General features: G+C 47.2%; 1 protein-coding gene across 26 annotated transcripts in view; it reads right to left on the bottom strand.

The window, feature by feature from the left end:
* Positions 1-1,574: 1,574 nt before the first annotated feature.
* The window catches only part of MAST2 (microtubule associated serine/threonine kinase 2), a 147,847-nt gene continuing 136,055 nt past the window's right edge, over positions 1,575-13,366 (bottom strand). For all 26 annotated transcript variants that reach the window (XM_085511566.1, XM_085511562.1, XM_032446373.2 and 23 more), the window contains 6 exons: positions 13,029-13,244; positions 11,054-11,280; positions 9,520-9,642; positions 7,903-8,039; positions 7,602-7,789; positions 1,575-6,927 (listed from right to left, as the gene is read on the bottom strand). In XM_085511566.1, the coding sequence (XP_085367692.1) occupies positions 4,865-6,927; positions 7,602-7,789; positions 7,903-8,039; positions 9,520-9,642; positions 11,054-11,280; positions 13,029-13,244 (2,954 nt within the window). In that variant the 3' untranslated portion in view covers positions 1,575-4,864. The remainder of the gene's footprint in view (positions 6,928-7,601; positions 7,790-7,902; positions 8,040-9,519; positions 9,643-11,053; positions 11,281-13,028; positions 13,245-13,366) is intronic.

Raw genomic sequence — 13,366 nt, 5'->3', positions numbered from 1 at the left:
CGCGGGGCTTTGATGGCGGCGCTGGGGCTGTTTTCTTCTCTCACTGTGTCACACTTTATATATGTTTAGGGTTTTTTTTCTTCCTCTTTCAAGGCGTAATTTTCCTTCACGCCTGTAATTTCTAGGCGGAATTTCTCACCGCTGGGATCGGAGCCAGATCCCCCAGTGGGGGCTGCGGGCGCTCAAAGCCCACGGGGCTGGGCAGCACCTTCACCCTAAAAGCTCCAACTGCCGTCACCCCAAACCCCCCATAGAGCACGGGGTGCACATGGGACCCCACCTCTGCCCACAGCCCGAATATTTTCCGGCAGGAAGCGCGGCCTCATCGCTGCCAGCGGGAATGGGAGGGGACGTGGAGAAAGAGAGTCAGCGTCTGGAGAGCCGGCAGCTCTGAGCCTCCTCCTGCTCCTGGCCCGGCGGATGTTGGCTTTGGACGGGACCCTCCTGCAGCTGCTGAAGAAACGCGCAGGGCTCAGCGAGCACCAGGGGCTTTACCAAAGGAAAGGGCTGGTGCCGCTGGAGCACGGGATGCTCCTCACCAGCTCATGGGAGCAGCGAGCGGCTCATCCCTGAACCGGGCTGACACAGGACTAAGGATGGGAGCCAGCACTGACACCCCCAGGGGCAGTCAGACCCCAATCCCCACCAGCAGCGGGGATGCCCCAGGGCTGAGCTCAGCAGGAGGTTCAGGACAGCTGCTGGCACAGGAGCAGCTCAGGGATTAATGGGCAGAGATGTGACAGCGGGGCTGTCACCGGGGCTGATGGCAGCAGGGCGGATCTGAGCCCATTATCTCCACATTTTGCACAGTTTTATCCCTTTTCCTGCCCAGAACAGCCCATTGCCCAGGCCGTGACAGCACAGCGGCACAAAGCAGAGCAGGAGATGGCAGCGAGCAACAGAACCCGAGGGCAGCCCCAGCCCTGGCTCAGAGCTTCCCATCAACCGCAGCCTCAGAGCCATAGGGCACCGGATGGAGCTGATTGCAGAGGAATTCAGGTGGAAAATACCACATCCCTGTTTCCTTTGCAGCCCTGGTTCTGCTGTGGCAGCAGTGAGCTCTGTCAGCACAGCAGTGTCACCAGCCCATGGGAGCTGTCTGTGCCCACCACCCGGTGACCGCTTCACTGACAGCACACCCAGCTGAGAACACGGACTGAGCCCTCGTTTGCTGATTGCTAATTAGCTTAACATTCTTAATCCTTCATTAGCGACTGCAAAGTAAGCTCTGGAATATGAGGTCAGCCCTAATCAGTGTTTCAAATCCAAAGCCCGTTGGCACGGGATGAAGGTGGGGGTGGCTGCGGGCAGCCCTGGGGGTTTCCAGGGCCAGGGACATGAGGATGTGCTTGAGCCCCATCCCCATCCACCACCATCACCGCAGACATGGCCCTGGGGGCAGCCCAGCTGTCACAGCCCACATCGTCAGCATTTGCCTCCATCAGGTCAAGCCAACTCAACCCAACCCAAAACAGCTCAACTCAACCCAACCCAGCCCAACCCAACCTAAGCCCTGTGCCATGGCACACGCAGCTCTGCAAGGTGAAGAAATAAGAAAGCAACACAACTTTGAATTTATGTAAAAAAAAAAACAAAATGTATTTTGGAGGAGGATCTGAACATCGACATGCAGGTACAACATGAATAAAAATTATTGCACCGCTATTATGTGGCAATTGTTCAAGTTTCTAAGAACACAGAGATTCCACACTTCCTCTTATCTAAGTGCTGAGCGAGGCGGCGCGGCGGGGCCCACCCGGGGTGCTCCCACAGCCACCTGATATGGTACCAACACAACGCACGCGCTGCTGTCCAACCTCCCACCATAAGTACAGCATTGTCCTGCACGGCCAGCAAGAGAAAACCAGAGAAAGGCTTCATCTTCCCTCTTCGGGACAAGAGAATAAAATACTCCAAATCACACCTTAATGCAAAAGTGTGGCAGCCAAACCACGGTCATCCCACCCCGTCCCGCAGCGAAACGAGCAGCCGAAGGCCTCCAACATTCAGACCCAGGAGTGGCCGTGACAATGCTAATGTCTAATATATACAATAAATACCATCCATTCCTCTTGGTTTGCAACAGTAAGAGACAAAGGGAAGAGTAACACTGATGTGCTGGTGGGGAGCAGCTCCCGCGCCGCAACCCCACAGCCAACGAGGCAGGAAACACCCAAACCACCAAACAAATGGGAAAATCAACTGGGAAACATCAGATCTCGCTGGCTGCCCGCAGGGCTCGGACACCGCGCTGCACTCACACCCTGACACCTCCCTCGTGGCCAACCCCGTGCTGCTGTGCATCTCAGGGCACTGCGCCTCTCCTTCCCTCCGCAGCACAGGAATTCTGCCATCTGAGAAGGTATTTCAGCAATTAACAAGGAATAAATCTTGCTGCCTCCACCTACTTGTCCATCAGGGTTTCAGAGAAAGTATCTTTTTGCCCAAACTTTTGAGTTAAGGTGCCCCAGTGTAAACTGGACCAATGCTGCACTGAGGGGAGCTGCAGGGTGGGCAGGAAGGACCTGGCTGTCACCAGGATGGCTTTGGATCTTCCATTGCACTGATCACTCTGTACCACAGCCACAAACAAGGCAGCTAAATGCACACCTCACCTCCTCGTCAGCTGGTTTGGGCTAAAGCAGCAACAGCTGTGACACCAAAGTGGTCCACTCCTTTTATGATGCCTAAGAAAGGGTAACAGTACCATTGTGTTCTGGAGCTGAGGAGTAGAAGACAGCAGCAAGCACAGCTGGGGCCTTCCAGGGCCACCCCCGACCTGCTCAGGCTGACACAGCCCAGCAGATGCGTTTTTCAGCTGCTTTTTCACCCATTTACACTACACCAGCTCAGGGCCTGGGCTGGGTGCTTGGAACGAGCCAAGTTGCAAAGCTCCCTGGTTGCACGAGGAGTTTGTCTTTCCCTTGTAAGAGGGAACTAAGAGCACAGGAGCAGCCTAACACCTCCAGCAAAGAGAGCCGACAGACAGAACAGGCCCTGCTCTCAATGCTGTCACAGCAAGATTTATTTGTGTGTTATGTGGGAGCTCTGAGGCTTTGGCTAGTGTATTAACAACACCATACATGTTCACACAGACACACAGAGTAAACACTCATTTAAAGATGGTTTTAAAAAACAAACAAACAAACAAACAAAACTCAAACCAAACCAAAAGTTGGTCCAGAAATGAAATCCAAGCAGCCAAAATCTCATATATGATGGGAGAAGTACGGTTATGCAGAAAGAAGCAAGGCGAGATTTCAGAGTTTTGTGGATTGGGATGAAATCAAGTTGAAAGAGATGGAGAAAATACATTCCCATATAAAAACATATTTACATTTAGGGAAAGTGAACCAAAACTTGAAGCTGAGAAAAGGCCAAGACAACGAAGAAGGCAGCGCATGATGAAGTCAGACCGCGAGGTGCCGGCTTTAGCTTGATACTGCTGCACGGTCATTCAGCTTCTATCAGAGAACAGTGAGCAGGGTGCTAGATCTGCAGAGATACACTCAGACACAACTAGGGTAAAAGCTGAGCACAATCTGGGACAAGTGACGGGAGTGTTCATTGACAGTAACCTTGAATTGGATGAGGCTTACAGTGCTGTAGGTGTCAACGTCCACATTACTGGTGTATAATCGTGGATCTAATCCTCAGCAAAGAGCACTGTTATCCAGAGTCAGTCACGCTCAAAGCAAAGCAATGCCTAAACCTAAGAGCCAAGAGCAATGTTTAATGCAACCAAGTGGAAATCAACTAGTTATCGAAGCTGAAATCTGAACGTATCACATGTGTCTTGAAGTCTGCTTGCAGCTTGTCCACAGAACTCAAGGAGTCAGAACTCTTTGTAGTTTCTTCCTTTTTAAAATGGGCAGATTTGGAAAACTGCAAATTTCCTACGCCCCGGTTCAGAAATGGCAAGGAACACCTTAAATCCCAACCCATGGAGACTCATCAAGAGAAGGAAAAGTCTTGAAAGGTCATTTACCATTGAGTTACCTTTGCCCAAGACGTACTGGTCTACAAATTTCCCTACTTTAAAATCAGCCCTGGAGGCAGCCCTGCCCTGGGGTCCCTCCTCCGAGGCAGGGCAAAGTACAAACTGAAGGCAGAGAACAGAAAATGAAACACTGTTAAAATTGTAAAAACAAGGAGACATTGCCATGTGTCCTATAAAGGATAAATAAAAAGAATCTCCCCTCCAAAACAGCTTACAGATTTCTCTCTGGAAGAAGAATAAAACACTTTCACTTGGTTCAAGGAGAAGACAGAGCTACCTCTCCATCCAGCTCCTCCATCCCCTGCCTCCTCATCCTCGAAGGATGAGTGTGTGCACACGGTGACAGAGGTCTTACTTGAGTTGGGGAGGATTTCTTGCTCTGGAGTAACTTACAGACCAGATTGTATTTTCTTCTCCTTGTTGAAGAAAACCAGATTGTAAATCCAAGGAAATAATTCAGTACCTGGGAATGTCAATGGAATTTGAAAGGGAAAACTGAAAAGCAGGAGATTTTTGAAGTAAGCTGCCTCTTTTTGTGTTCAGAATTTTGGGGACTTCAACGCAGAACTGGGAGGAAAAGCACAACAAGGCAAAACGAAAGGGCAGGAGGGGAAAACCAGCAAACTGTTTCTTCAGCCCTGCTTTAACGATACCCTGTTCTAAAGAGACCTCAAACAGCAAGCATTACTGTGTACAAAAATAGAATAGCAAGGATGAAAAAACACAAAAAACAGTATGAAAAAAACCCTCCCAAAAATAGATGTACACAAGTTCTATTTTATATTAGTGTATATTACAAAATTCAAACATGCAGTCTCTATTTTGAATGCAGAACGCTTCAGTCCACGTGTACCGGGGATGCTGCTATGTTTTCTTAGCAGCACCATCATGTGACAGGGGAAAGTCTTGTGTTTTTAGCTGACTTCCAACCTCTTTGCCTCTTGCCGGCGTGAGAGTCCCTTCTTTGCAGGGCCTGGTGCTGCCATCTGGCACAGGACAGGCTCTCAGAGCTGCTTGTCCCAGAGCATGTGGCAGCTCCTTTGCTGGGGCCACTTTGCCGCTACCTCCCAGTGCTTCCGATGCTTTAGTGCTGCAGGAAATTGCCTCTTTTTTGGCCACCATGGGACACGTCACCTCCCAAGGTTTAGCCGAGCTTAGTGACTCTGTGCAGGACGCGCTCCTCGTTGTCAAACCATCAGCACTGGATGGTTTGGCTTTCTCCTGGCACACTCCTGCTTGTGAAGCTTCCTGCTTTTTTTGCTTCCCATCTTTCTCTTCTTTACACGAAGCACCCAAGTGGGGGAAATCCTTTCTCTTTTCCACCTCTCCAGAACCAGCCATACTGAGCTTTAAGGGGCCCAAAACACTCTGTGCCAGTGGCACCAGCTGAGACACAGAGAGTGCCCTCTCAATAGCACAGGGGACGAGCAGCGTGGAGGTCATGGTGCCTGCTACCATGCCCTGGTTTGCTTTGCTGGCAGATGGAGCACTCTCTGCCTGGGATGAGCTGGGACTTTTTTCAGATGTTTCACCTACAGGACGCAGAAGTGAAGTGCTGTCTTGTTCTGCAGATGGAAGTGTGCCCTTGTGGTCCTTCTCACCATGATCTGCAGGGCTTACTGAGCAAGGAGAGCTCACACTTGCTGTGCAACAAGATGAAAGTGCTGGCAGAGGTTTGGGATCTTGTGTTTTCTGACTGATTTCTGACAGCAGGGGGTCTTTCAGGTCAAGTTTACCACTGGAGTCCCCTGCAGAGTCACCCTGCCCAGGCTCAGGGAGTTTGACAGATGGGCACTTTATATTTTCGGTGCAGTCCACTGGTTTTTGAGTACTAGTAGTTCCCCCCAGATCTCTGATTGCTTCAGAAGATTTGCCTTTTGGACCAAAATGCTCAAAGGTTTGGTTTTCTACCACTTTATGTTCCTTTGAAGTGGTTTCTGGCCTTAGGAATGGTTTTGCTGAACCAGCTACATTTTCTGGAGAGGTTTGTGGGAGGACCTCTGATGGGGAAGGGTGCACACCAACTTGCAGCATCTCAGAAACAGCCTTGGTTTGTTGACTGTTTCCTTTCTGCAAATCTTCTGTACCTTTTGGATCTTCAGGTAGAAAGGCATCATCTTCCATACTATCCTTGCTTTCCAATTTAGAAGAAAATTTATTATCCTCATTATAAGAATCTGAGCCTTGATCTCCGCTGTCTGGGGGCTTGTCCAGTCTTCTTCCATCCTGACTATCCTCTGAACCATCATCTGTTTCATCTTCAGAAGAATCTACTTCTCTTATGGCCTCCTGCTTCTGCAGAGACTCCCTTCTCTCCACTCTGTCCTGTCGGATTGCACCCAACTTTCGGGATCCCGGCTTCTGCAACATCCCTTTTTCCGCTAGCCCGAGTTTGCCACCCACTGTTTCATTCACAGATTCCTGTAAGCTCTGTAGACTTGGATCCCTCTGTAGCATCTCCTTCTTGAACTCAGAGTGAGAGATATCCAAGCTGTGCTTCCGTGAGGACGCCAGCTTCTTCTCAGAAGAGGACAGGGAGGCAGCTAGTTTCTCAGCTGACTGCACTCTCTTTAGCAAAGGAGATCGAGGGGGCTCAGCACTTTTGGGGCGAGAAATCTGTCTCACCAGTGGTGGAGAGGAGTGTAGTTTTACTGGAAAAGACTGAATAATACTGGAGCTGCCAATCGAGTGTCCTGGTAAAGGAGATGGGGAGCGCTGAGGTGATGTGGACTGTGGGGTTGGTGATGGAGTGTGAGCTAGTGGTGACAGAGGGATATTTCCTGCAGACTTACGCCTTGGAGATCTGTACTGCCTTTGAAGCTTTGGTGCCAGTCCATGCAGTGAACTTGGTCGGATGTGCCCAGAGCTGGCTGGAGAATTGGGAACACTGGAACTGGGAGAGCTGCTCTGGGAAGAATTGCCACCAACTTAAGAGAGAAAAAAAAACAACAAAACAAGACAAAAAGATTAACACATATTAATACATATTAATATTACATATTAATACATATTGATCATTCAGAAAAAGTTCAGAAAAACAAGGTACGTAAAGTCAAGACAAAGTGTCACGTTATCATCAAGCAGTGCAGTAATATTATGAGATAATATTCCACTGTTTCTGAATGAAAATTCACACCATTGTCACAACACCAGAATACAGCAAAAAACACCATGCCATCAGAATGTTTTTCTGTAATAAAAAAACCCTCTAAATAGATGAGCCACATGTTCCAATGCTATTCATGTGATGTAAATCTCTTCACTGTCAGTAGGCTCAAAATAAGAACACCAATTTGTTTCCTTTTTTTTGCAAAATTATAGAGAAAATGTGTCAAATGGCTACAAAAACACTGCAATTTACAATACATGTTTGCATCAAAGTGAAAGGATGCTATAATTCAGCAAGTACGTTCTTAAAAGGGTGTATGGATTTTCATTTCTAAATGACTAAGCGAACGAGAACACATCCATTCTTGAGGTAATCACAGCTGTCGTTTTACTGCAGAAACAGATTTGCTACCTGCTGCTGCGTATTTTACTCCAAAAATTTATCAATGCAAAATCCTTCCCCAGAGTTTTGCTTTGTGGGTTTTTCTTTTACCTGAATGTACAGACTCGGGAGTGGATCTATAGCTCTGTGTGGGTGACCGGGGTGACAGGTTGTGAGTTGGAGAGCCAGGCACACTTTCTCCAGAAGACAGAGAGCGGTTCAGTGAAGATAAACTACGGCTGGTGTGAAGCAGTGATGCCTGTTTAGTGATCTTCCTCAGCAGAGAACTCTTCTTCTTACTGTGGAAAATATTAAAAGTTGTTTACAAGCCCTATTTCATATATAATCTTTACCTCTGTTGTCATTTTTTGGTCAATTTCACGTCCAAAGAAGGAGAATCAACACAACAAACCTTTCTTGACCATCCTTAGTTTTGCTCTTCTTGTTCCTACGTGCCATCTTGGATTTGTAGCTGGCCTTTCGAGCTGGCCCAACTTTGATGGATGTGTTCTCAAATGGTGTAGTGGAGATGGATACTTTATTTCCACTCTGTCAGAAACAAGATATGAACACAGCTGAAAGCTTGGCTTTTTGAAGCACATCTGCAGGCCAAGCAGGTAGGCTGCTTGTTCATTACTGCCTGCCATTTTGTAATGGTTGTAAAACTCCATTTTGGGCACCTCAGTACAGAAAGGACATGGAGGTGCTGAAGCAGGTAAAGAAGGGCAATAAGGCTTGTGAAGGGCTTGGAGAATATGGCCTGTGAGGAGAGACTGAGGGAACAGGGGCTGTTTAGTCTGGGGAAGAAGAGGCTGAGGGGAGACCTTATTGCTCTCTTCCAACAGCTGAAAGGTGATTACAGTGAGAGTGGGCTTGGTCACATCTCACTGGTGACAGGATGAGGGGAAATGGCCTTAAGGTGCACCAGGGTAAGTTTAGAGTGGATATCAGGAAACACTTCTTTACAGAAAGGGTTATTAAGCACTGGAATAGGCTTAAATATGGTTGAGTCACCATCCCTGGACGTGGTGCTCAGGGACTTGATTTAGCGGAGGGTTGTTAGTTAGGCTAGTATGGTTAAGTTGTGATTGGACTCAATGATCTTTAAGGTCTTTTCCAACCTGAGCAATTCTACAATTCTATGATTTCCCACTTTGCATTTCCACTTATCACTGACTAAGGAATTGCTCAGAGAGGGCCCTCTTTAGTCAGGCTTTCACAAACGATTAGATCAGACCCCAGCTGGTGGCCAGTAAAGCTTCCCAGAGCAGAGGGAACACAGCACCTGACCTCTCCCACTGCTTAATACTTGTTATCCTTGGAAAGTTGAACAAAGTGATATTCTGCCACCAGTCCTATTCCCTGTGCTCTGACCGAAGGCAGGTGTGAGCACAGCAGGCATCTGAAGCTGCAGCACAGGGCATGGTTTGTCTCACTCTTAAAAGTAATAATAAAAAAATTCTGATTGCTCCTCCCAGAGAATTCTGTCTCTTGGAAAGGTCCAAAACTTTGGGTTTTATTTCCATAAATGGATTCAGCCCAGAGGAGGTATCAAAAAGCAAGTCATTTAACTGGATAATTTTAAGACCAACCATTACAAAGCTGCTTTTAAATACCACTGGGAATAATCCTTGAGAAAGCAGTATTAAGAGCTAATAACATTAGCACAGCCTAAAGGCAAGAAAAAAATAAAAGTAAACTGGAATTTTTTAAAGGTACTTGTTTAGTAAAGTGTTGAGGAAAAGGACACTTGAATCTTATTAACCTTTGTTCTCAGTGCTGTCCGAAACACTGGACAGGTTCTTAAGGTTAAAAAGAATACCTGAGTTCAGCTTTAATGACAGATAGTCCATTTTGGAGATTTAGGGACCAAACTCCAGCAAAGAGTTTTTGCAAAACAAAGGCCAGGTGTGGTGTACACACTTGTATTTCAGACAGTGCCAATTAGATAGCTACAGTGTTTTAGGTAATATGCAAAATATGAGACAGCTTGTTTATTTTCCACTATCTAACAGCGCCGGGTCCCTACCTTCAGGATCAGCTCCACCACTTCAGTGTGCACCAGCCCATGGACCGGTTCCCCGTTGACGTGGGTTATCAGATCCCCTTCACGCAGCCCTGCTTCGTTTGCCGGACCTCCTTCCTCCACGTGCTGCCAATGAGAAGGGGATGACTGATTTGAGGAGAGGAACGTACTACATTGCTGGCCAGATCAAATGAAATGCCAACCCAGCTCATCCCTTGCATTAACTGCTTCAATGGAGGGTAAAGGGAACCACTGACTGGCACAGCCCACTCTTCCATTCCTTCTCTGCTTCCCGACAGCCTCTCCTGACCCAAGGCTGACAGCCAGGATGGTTAACCTGATCAAGAGACCAGCTCCTCCCAAAGCAAGACACTCAGTACTCTTCCCAAAATGTTCAGAGCTCAGGAATGTTAACTAGATACTCCTGATTTCCAGGCAAGACTTCAATCTTTTTCAACTTCTTTGTCATTCTACCACATACGTGCTGGAATCCAAGGCTGACAGACTTTTAACTAGGATTGTGCCATGTGTCTAGGCTGCCTGTACTGCATTTAATCCCAAACAGAGTGTCATTTTCCACTTTCCACCCTTTACTGATCTATTCAGCTCATTGCCTTTCCCCATCACAGTTCAAAAAGGCAAACCTCCGTTACAGTGAGGTGACATTCACGCTCAAGAATTCTGCAGCTCTCCCTCTAACAGCAAAACAATATCAGAATCTTGGTAAAATCAGCATTTTCCCAGGACAGCCAGGAGGAGTGAGGGAAAAATGCAGCTTCAGATTATTTCTCTAGCTAAGAATGAGTGTTAAATGATGACCAAAATACATGAAGCCTGAATTGTCTAATGAGCAGATAGAAAAGGAAAAGGATGAACCACCTTTCCCCTTACTCTGTTCTCTCTAACTGTAAAAGTCAAATCACCCCATGTCAGGGAACAGGTCATTCCTACAAGTCATATACATTAACCAAAGAGGAACACAGAGATCAAGTACCAGCAGTAATGGGGAGAAAGAGATACAGACACGGAAACCAGACCTTTTAGCATAGTATGCAACTAAGCCAAGTGCTAAATCCCTCGGCAGTCAGCATAGCAGCAGTGATGCTTCAAGGCTTGTAATCAATTCCAAGTGACTGCTTGGAAAATCCCAGCAGAGTGAGCTGATCCGAAGCAGGCTACAATTGCTAACGTAAGTCTGAACAAATTAGCTGTAACTCACCCACATGCAACAACCTCACTAAAGAGAAAGACAGTATGTACATAGAAACATGCTTCAAAGTATGTGCTAGAGTGAAAGGAAGTGAATACATGTAACCAGGGAAGAAAGAAAGAAGAAAGGTTGCGATGGTTCTGTGATGGGCTTGAAACTGCTACAGTCAAAAGTGTTTTCCCCCACCCCAAAAAAATGATAACTTTGGGTCCAGGGAAGGAGAAAGAAAACAGGGTGGCAAAATGCAGTTTATAAAGCTAAATCCCACACTCCCAGCTAACTACATTTCCGGACCCAGGGGCACTCTTTAGAAAAGCAGAGACATACCCAGACCATGTGATGCACAGTGTAGATATCACTGTCACCCATATAGACGCGAATGGCACGCAGAGTGAAACCGTATTTCTTTCCAGCCCGATGGATGATGATTGGTGGTTTCAGGTTTGCGATAGCAGGAGAAAAGTCGCGGCTGGGTGAGGAGTCCCTCGAAGATGGGTTTGAGGATAGAGAATGAGGTGACATTGGACTAGCCAATGGGGAACACGTGTGGTGATCTACAGTGATGACACAAAGGTGTGCAAAAATTAGGAAAGCAGGCCTCCAAAAGAGAGAAAATTCTTGTTAGAGAACAGCTAGGAAATCATCTCTCCCAATGCTCCTACAGCTGGTGATCTTTTCCTGCAGCTTCAACTAATTCATGTTTCAAAATACAAAACCCAGTGAAGTTTCCAGACAGCGTGTTTAGGAACGTGTACCTTGCTTGCCTACAGTTACAGCTGGGTCACAGAATTTACTTCTCCTGTTTCCTGGATTTACAACCTATCCCAGTTATTGACTCTAGATTCAGTGCTGAAATACTCCAGCCCAAGGGTATGATTTATTACCCCACCTTCCAAAAAGATCAGATCGTTTCTAGATTTTGGTGCAAATAACACATTGGTGCTGCCATCAGTCAAAATCAGTAGTTTTAAAACCAAAATTGGTTTTGAATATGACAACTGCATGCAGGTAATTTTGGGTTGCATTTTAAATTCTCAGGGGCAAAAACACTCAGCTCTACAAAGCAGCCATTGCAGGACTTTGCTACTAGAAAACAACATTACAGGTGTATGTCAGAGTACCATTTCCCAAACAGCTGAGGAGCCAGATTCTCCCTTATGTGGCTCAGCTGCCTAAATGTGCCACTTATGTGGCTTAGCCAGGCTGAAGCACCTGGCTGCTCACTGGTACAACAACATCCTCTTCCGAAAATACAAAGCAAATATGGAGTTCTCACTTCAGAGCAAAGCTGGTCAGTATCAGTAAAATAATCCCAAATGGTAGGATTATTAAATGCAGCTGTAAAGGGTAATCCCACACTCACTAAGAAACACCTGCTGAATTACCCAGCATGTTATTTATCTAGCAGATGAGCACAGCTTTTGAAGGACTTTTGCTGGGTGATTAAACACATATCTTGAGATTTTTGTGAGTTTGTGGTTCAGAAAGCAACCGGTGCTCAGTGCACAAGGAATGAAATGTGCACCACCACGAGGTGCCCAGAAGCATTTCTGTAGCTGCCTCCAGCTCCCAGTGAGACAGGTAGGCAGCGCTCTGCAGCCTTGGCACAGTGGGTCCAATGGAGCCCAGCCTATCAATCTAAGGCAGGTACAGCCCTGGTGATGCAGCAAGGCCTTATGCTCCAGAAAGGGGGATAAAGTCCTTATAGGGGGAGAGGGCTGCCAGACTGGTCTGTGGGAGCACTGCCTCCAAGCATTGTACACCAGAAGTTGGTGCCTGGCATTAGGAATCATCAAGTTACGGCTCTATGTAGAGATAAAACCAGGACAGCAACATCAGTTTACACTGTGAGTTATTTACAGCATCGAATTCTTGAATGCTCAGTTATGTGAGTCACTGAAACTCCCCTGATGCACAAACAAGGCACATACACACAGTTCCCAAGTAGGATGTCCCAGATTAAAGAATAGCACCCTGAGGGTTAAAAGCCGTTGCACATTGACACACTCCACGCTGCACAGGAACCAGTTTCTGCTGCTCCAGGAGCTGCTTCAAACAGACCGGCTTGTAGAAAGCGGCCGCGTGCAGAAGCTGCTCTCAGACCACACACAGTACTTTGTCTGTGGCAGAGCAGCACTGCAATCCCAGCGAGCGCTGAACAGTCACCAGCAGCACGGGTCAGGTCGCTCCCCTCCTGCCAGCGAAGGCACCGCTCCAGGAGAACACAAGGGGAAGGATCTGCCTGTGGATCTGCTGAGTGTCCGGCAGATTCTCATAACTCCCAGCCTGAGGCATTTCTTACCTGAGGGAATCATGAGAGACAAGGCCGTGGCAGATGCTGATTTAATCACTTTATTGACTGGTCTCGAGGTGCGTTTCTCGCCCGATTCTCCTGAGAGCAACCTGTGCCGCGCGCGCCGCACTGCCAAGTCGCTGATGGCTTTAGGAGTGGTGAAGTCTGGGCCTTCATTGCTGTTACTGCGAGCGCGTGGATCAGAGAAGTCTGCAGTGCTCCCAGCTACAGTTTAAATTAAAACAGATTAGAACCACAGGGAATTCCTAACAGTCTATTCCCCCTACAGGCAAAATACATTAAATCAAAGTCATGTTTACATGTAGTCCAAGAGTAAATTTTCCTAA

Source organism: Coturnix japonica, chromosome 11 (assembly GCF_054131305.1).
Source record: "Coturnix japonica strain WE chromosome 11, WE-NBRP24, whole genome shotgun sequence".
Lineage (NCBI taxonomy): Eukaryota > Metazoa > Chordata > Aves > Galliformes > Phasianidae > Coturnix > Coturnix japonica.
Note: the sequence above shows the minus strand (reverse complement) of the source record. Positions and strands in the feature narration are given on the sequence as shown.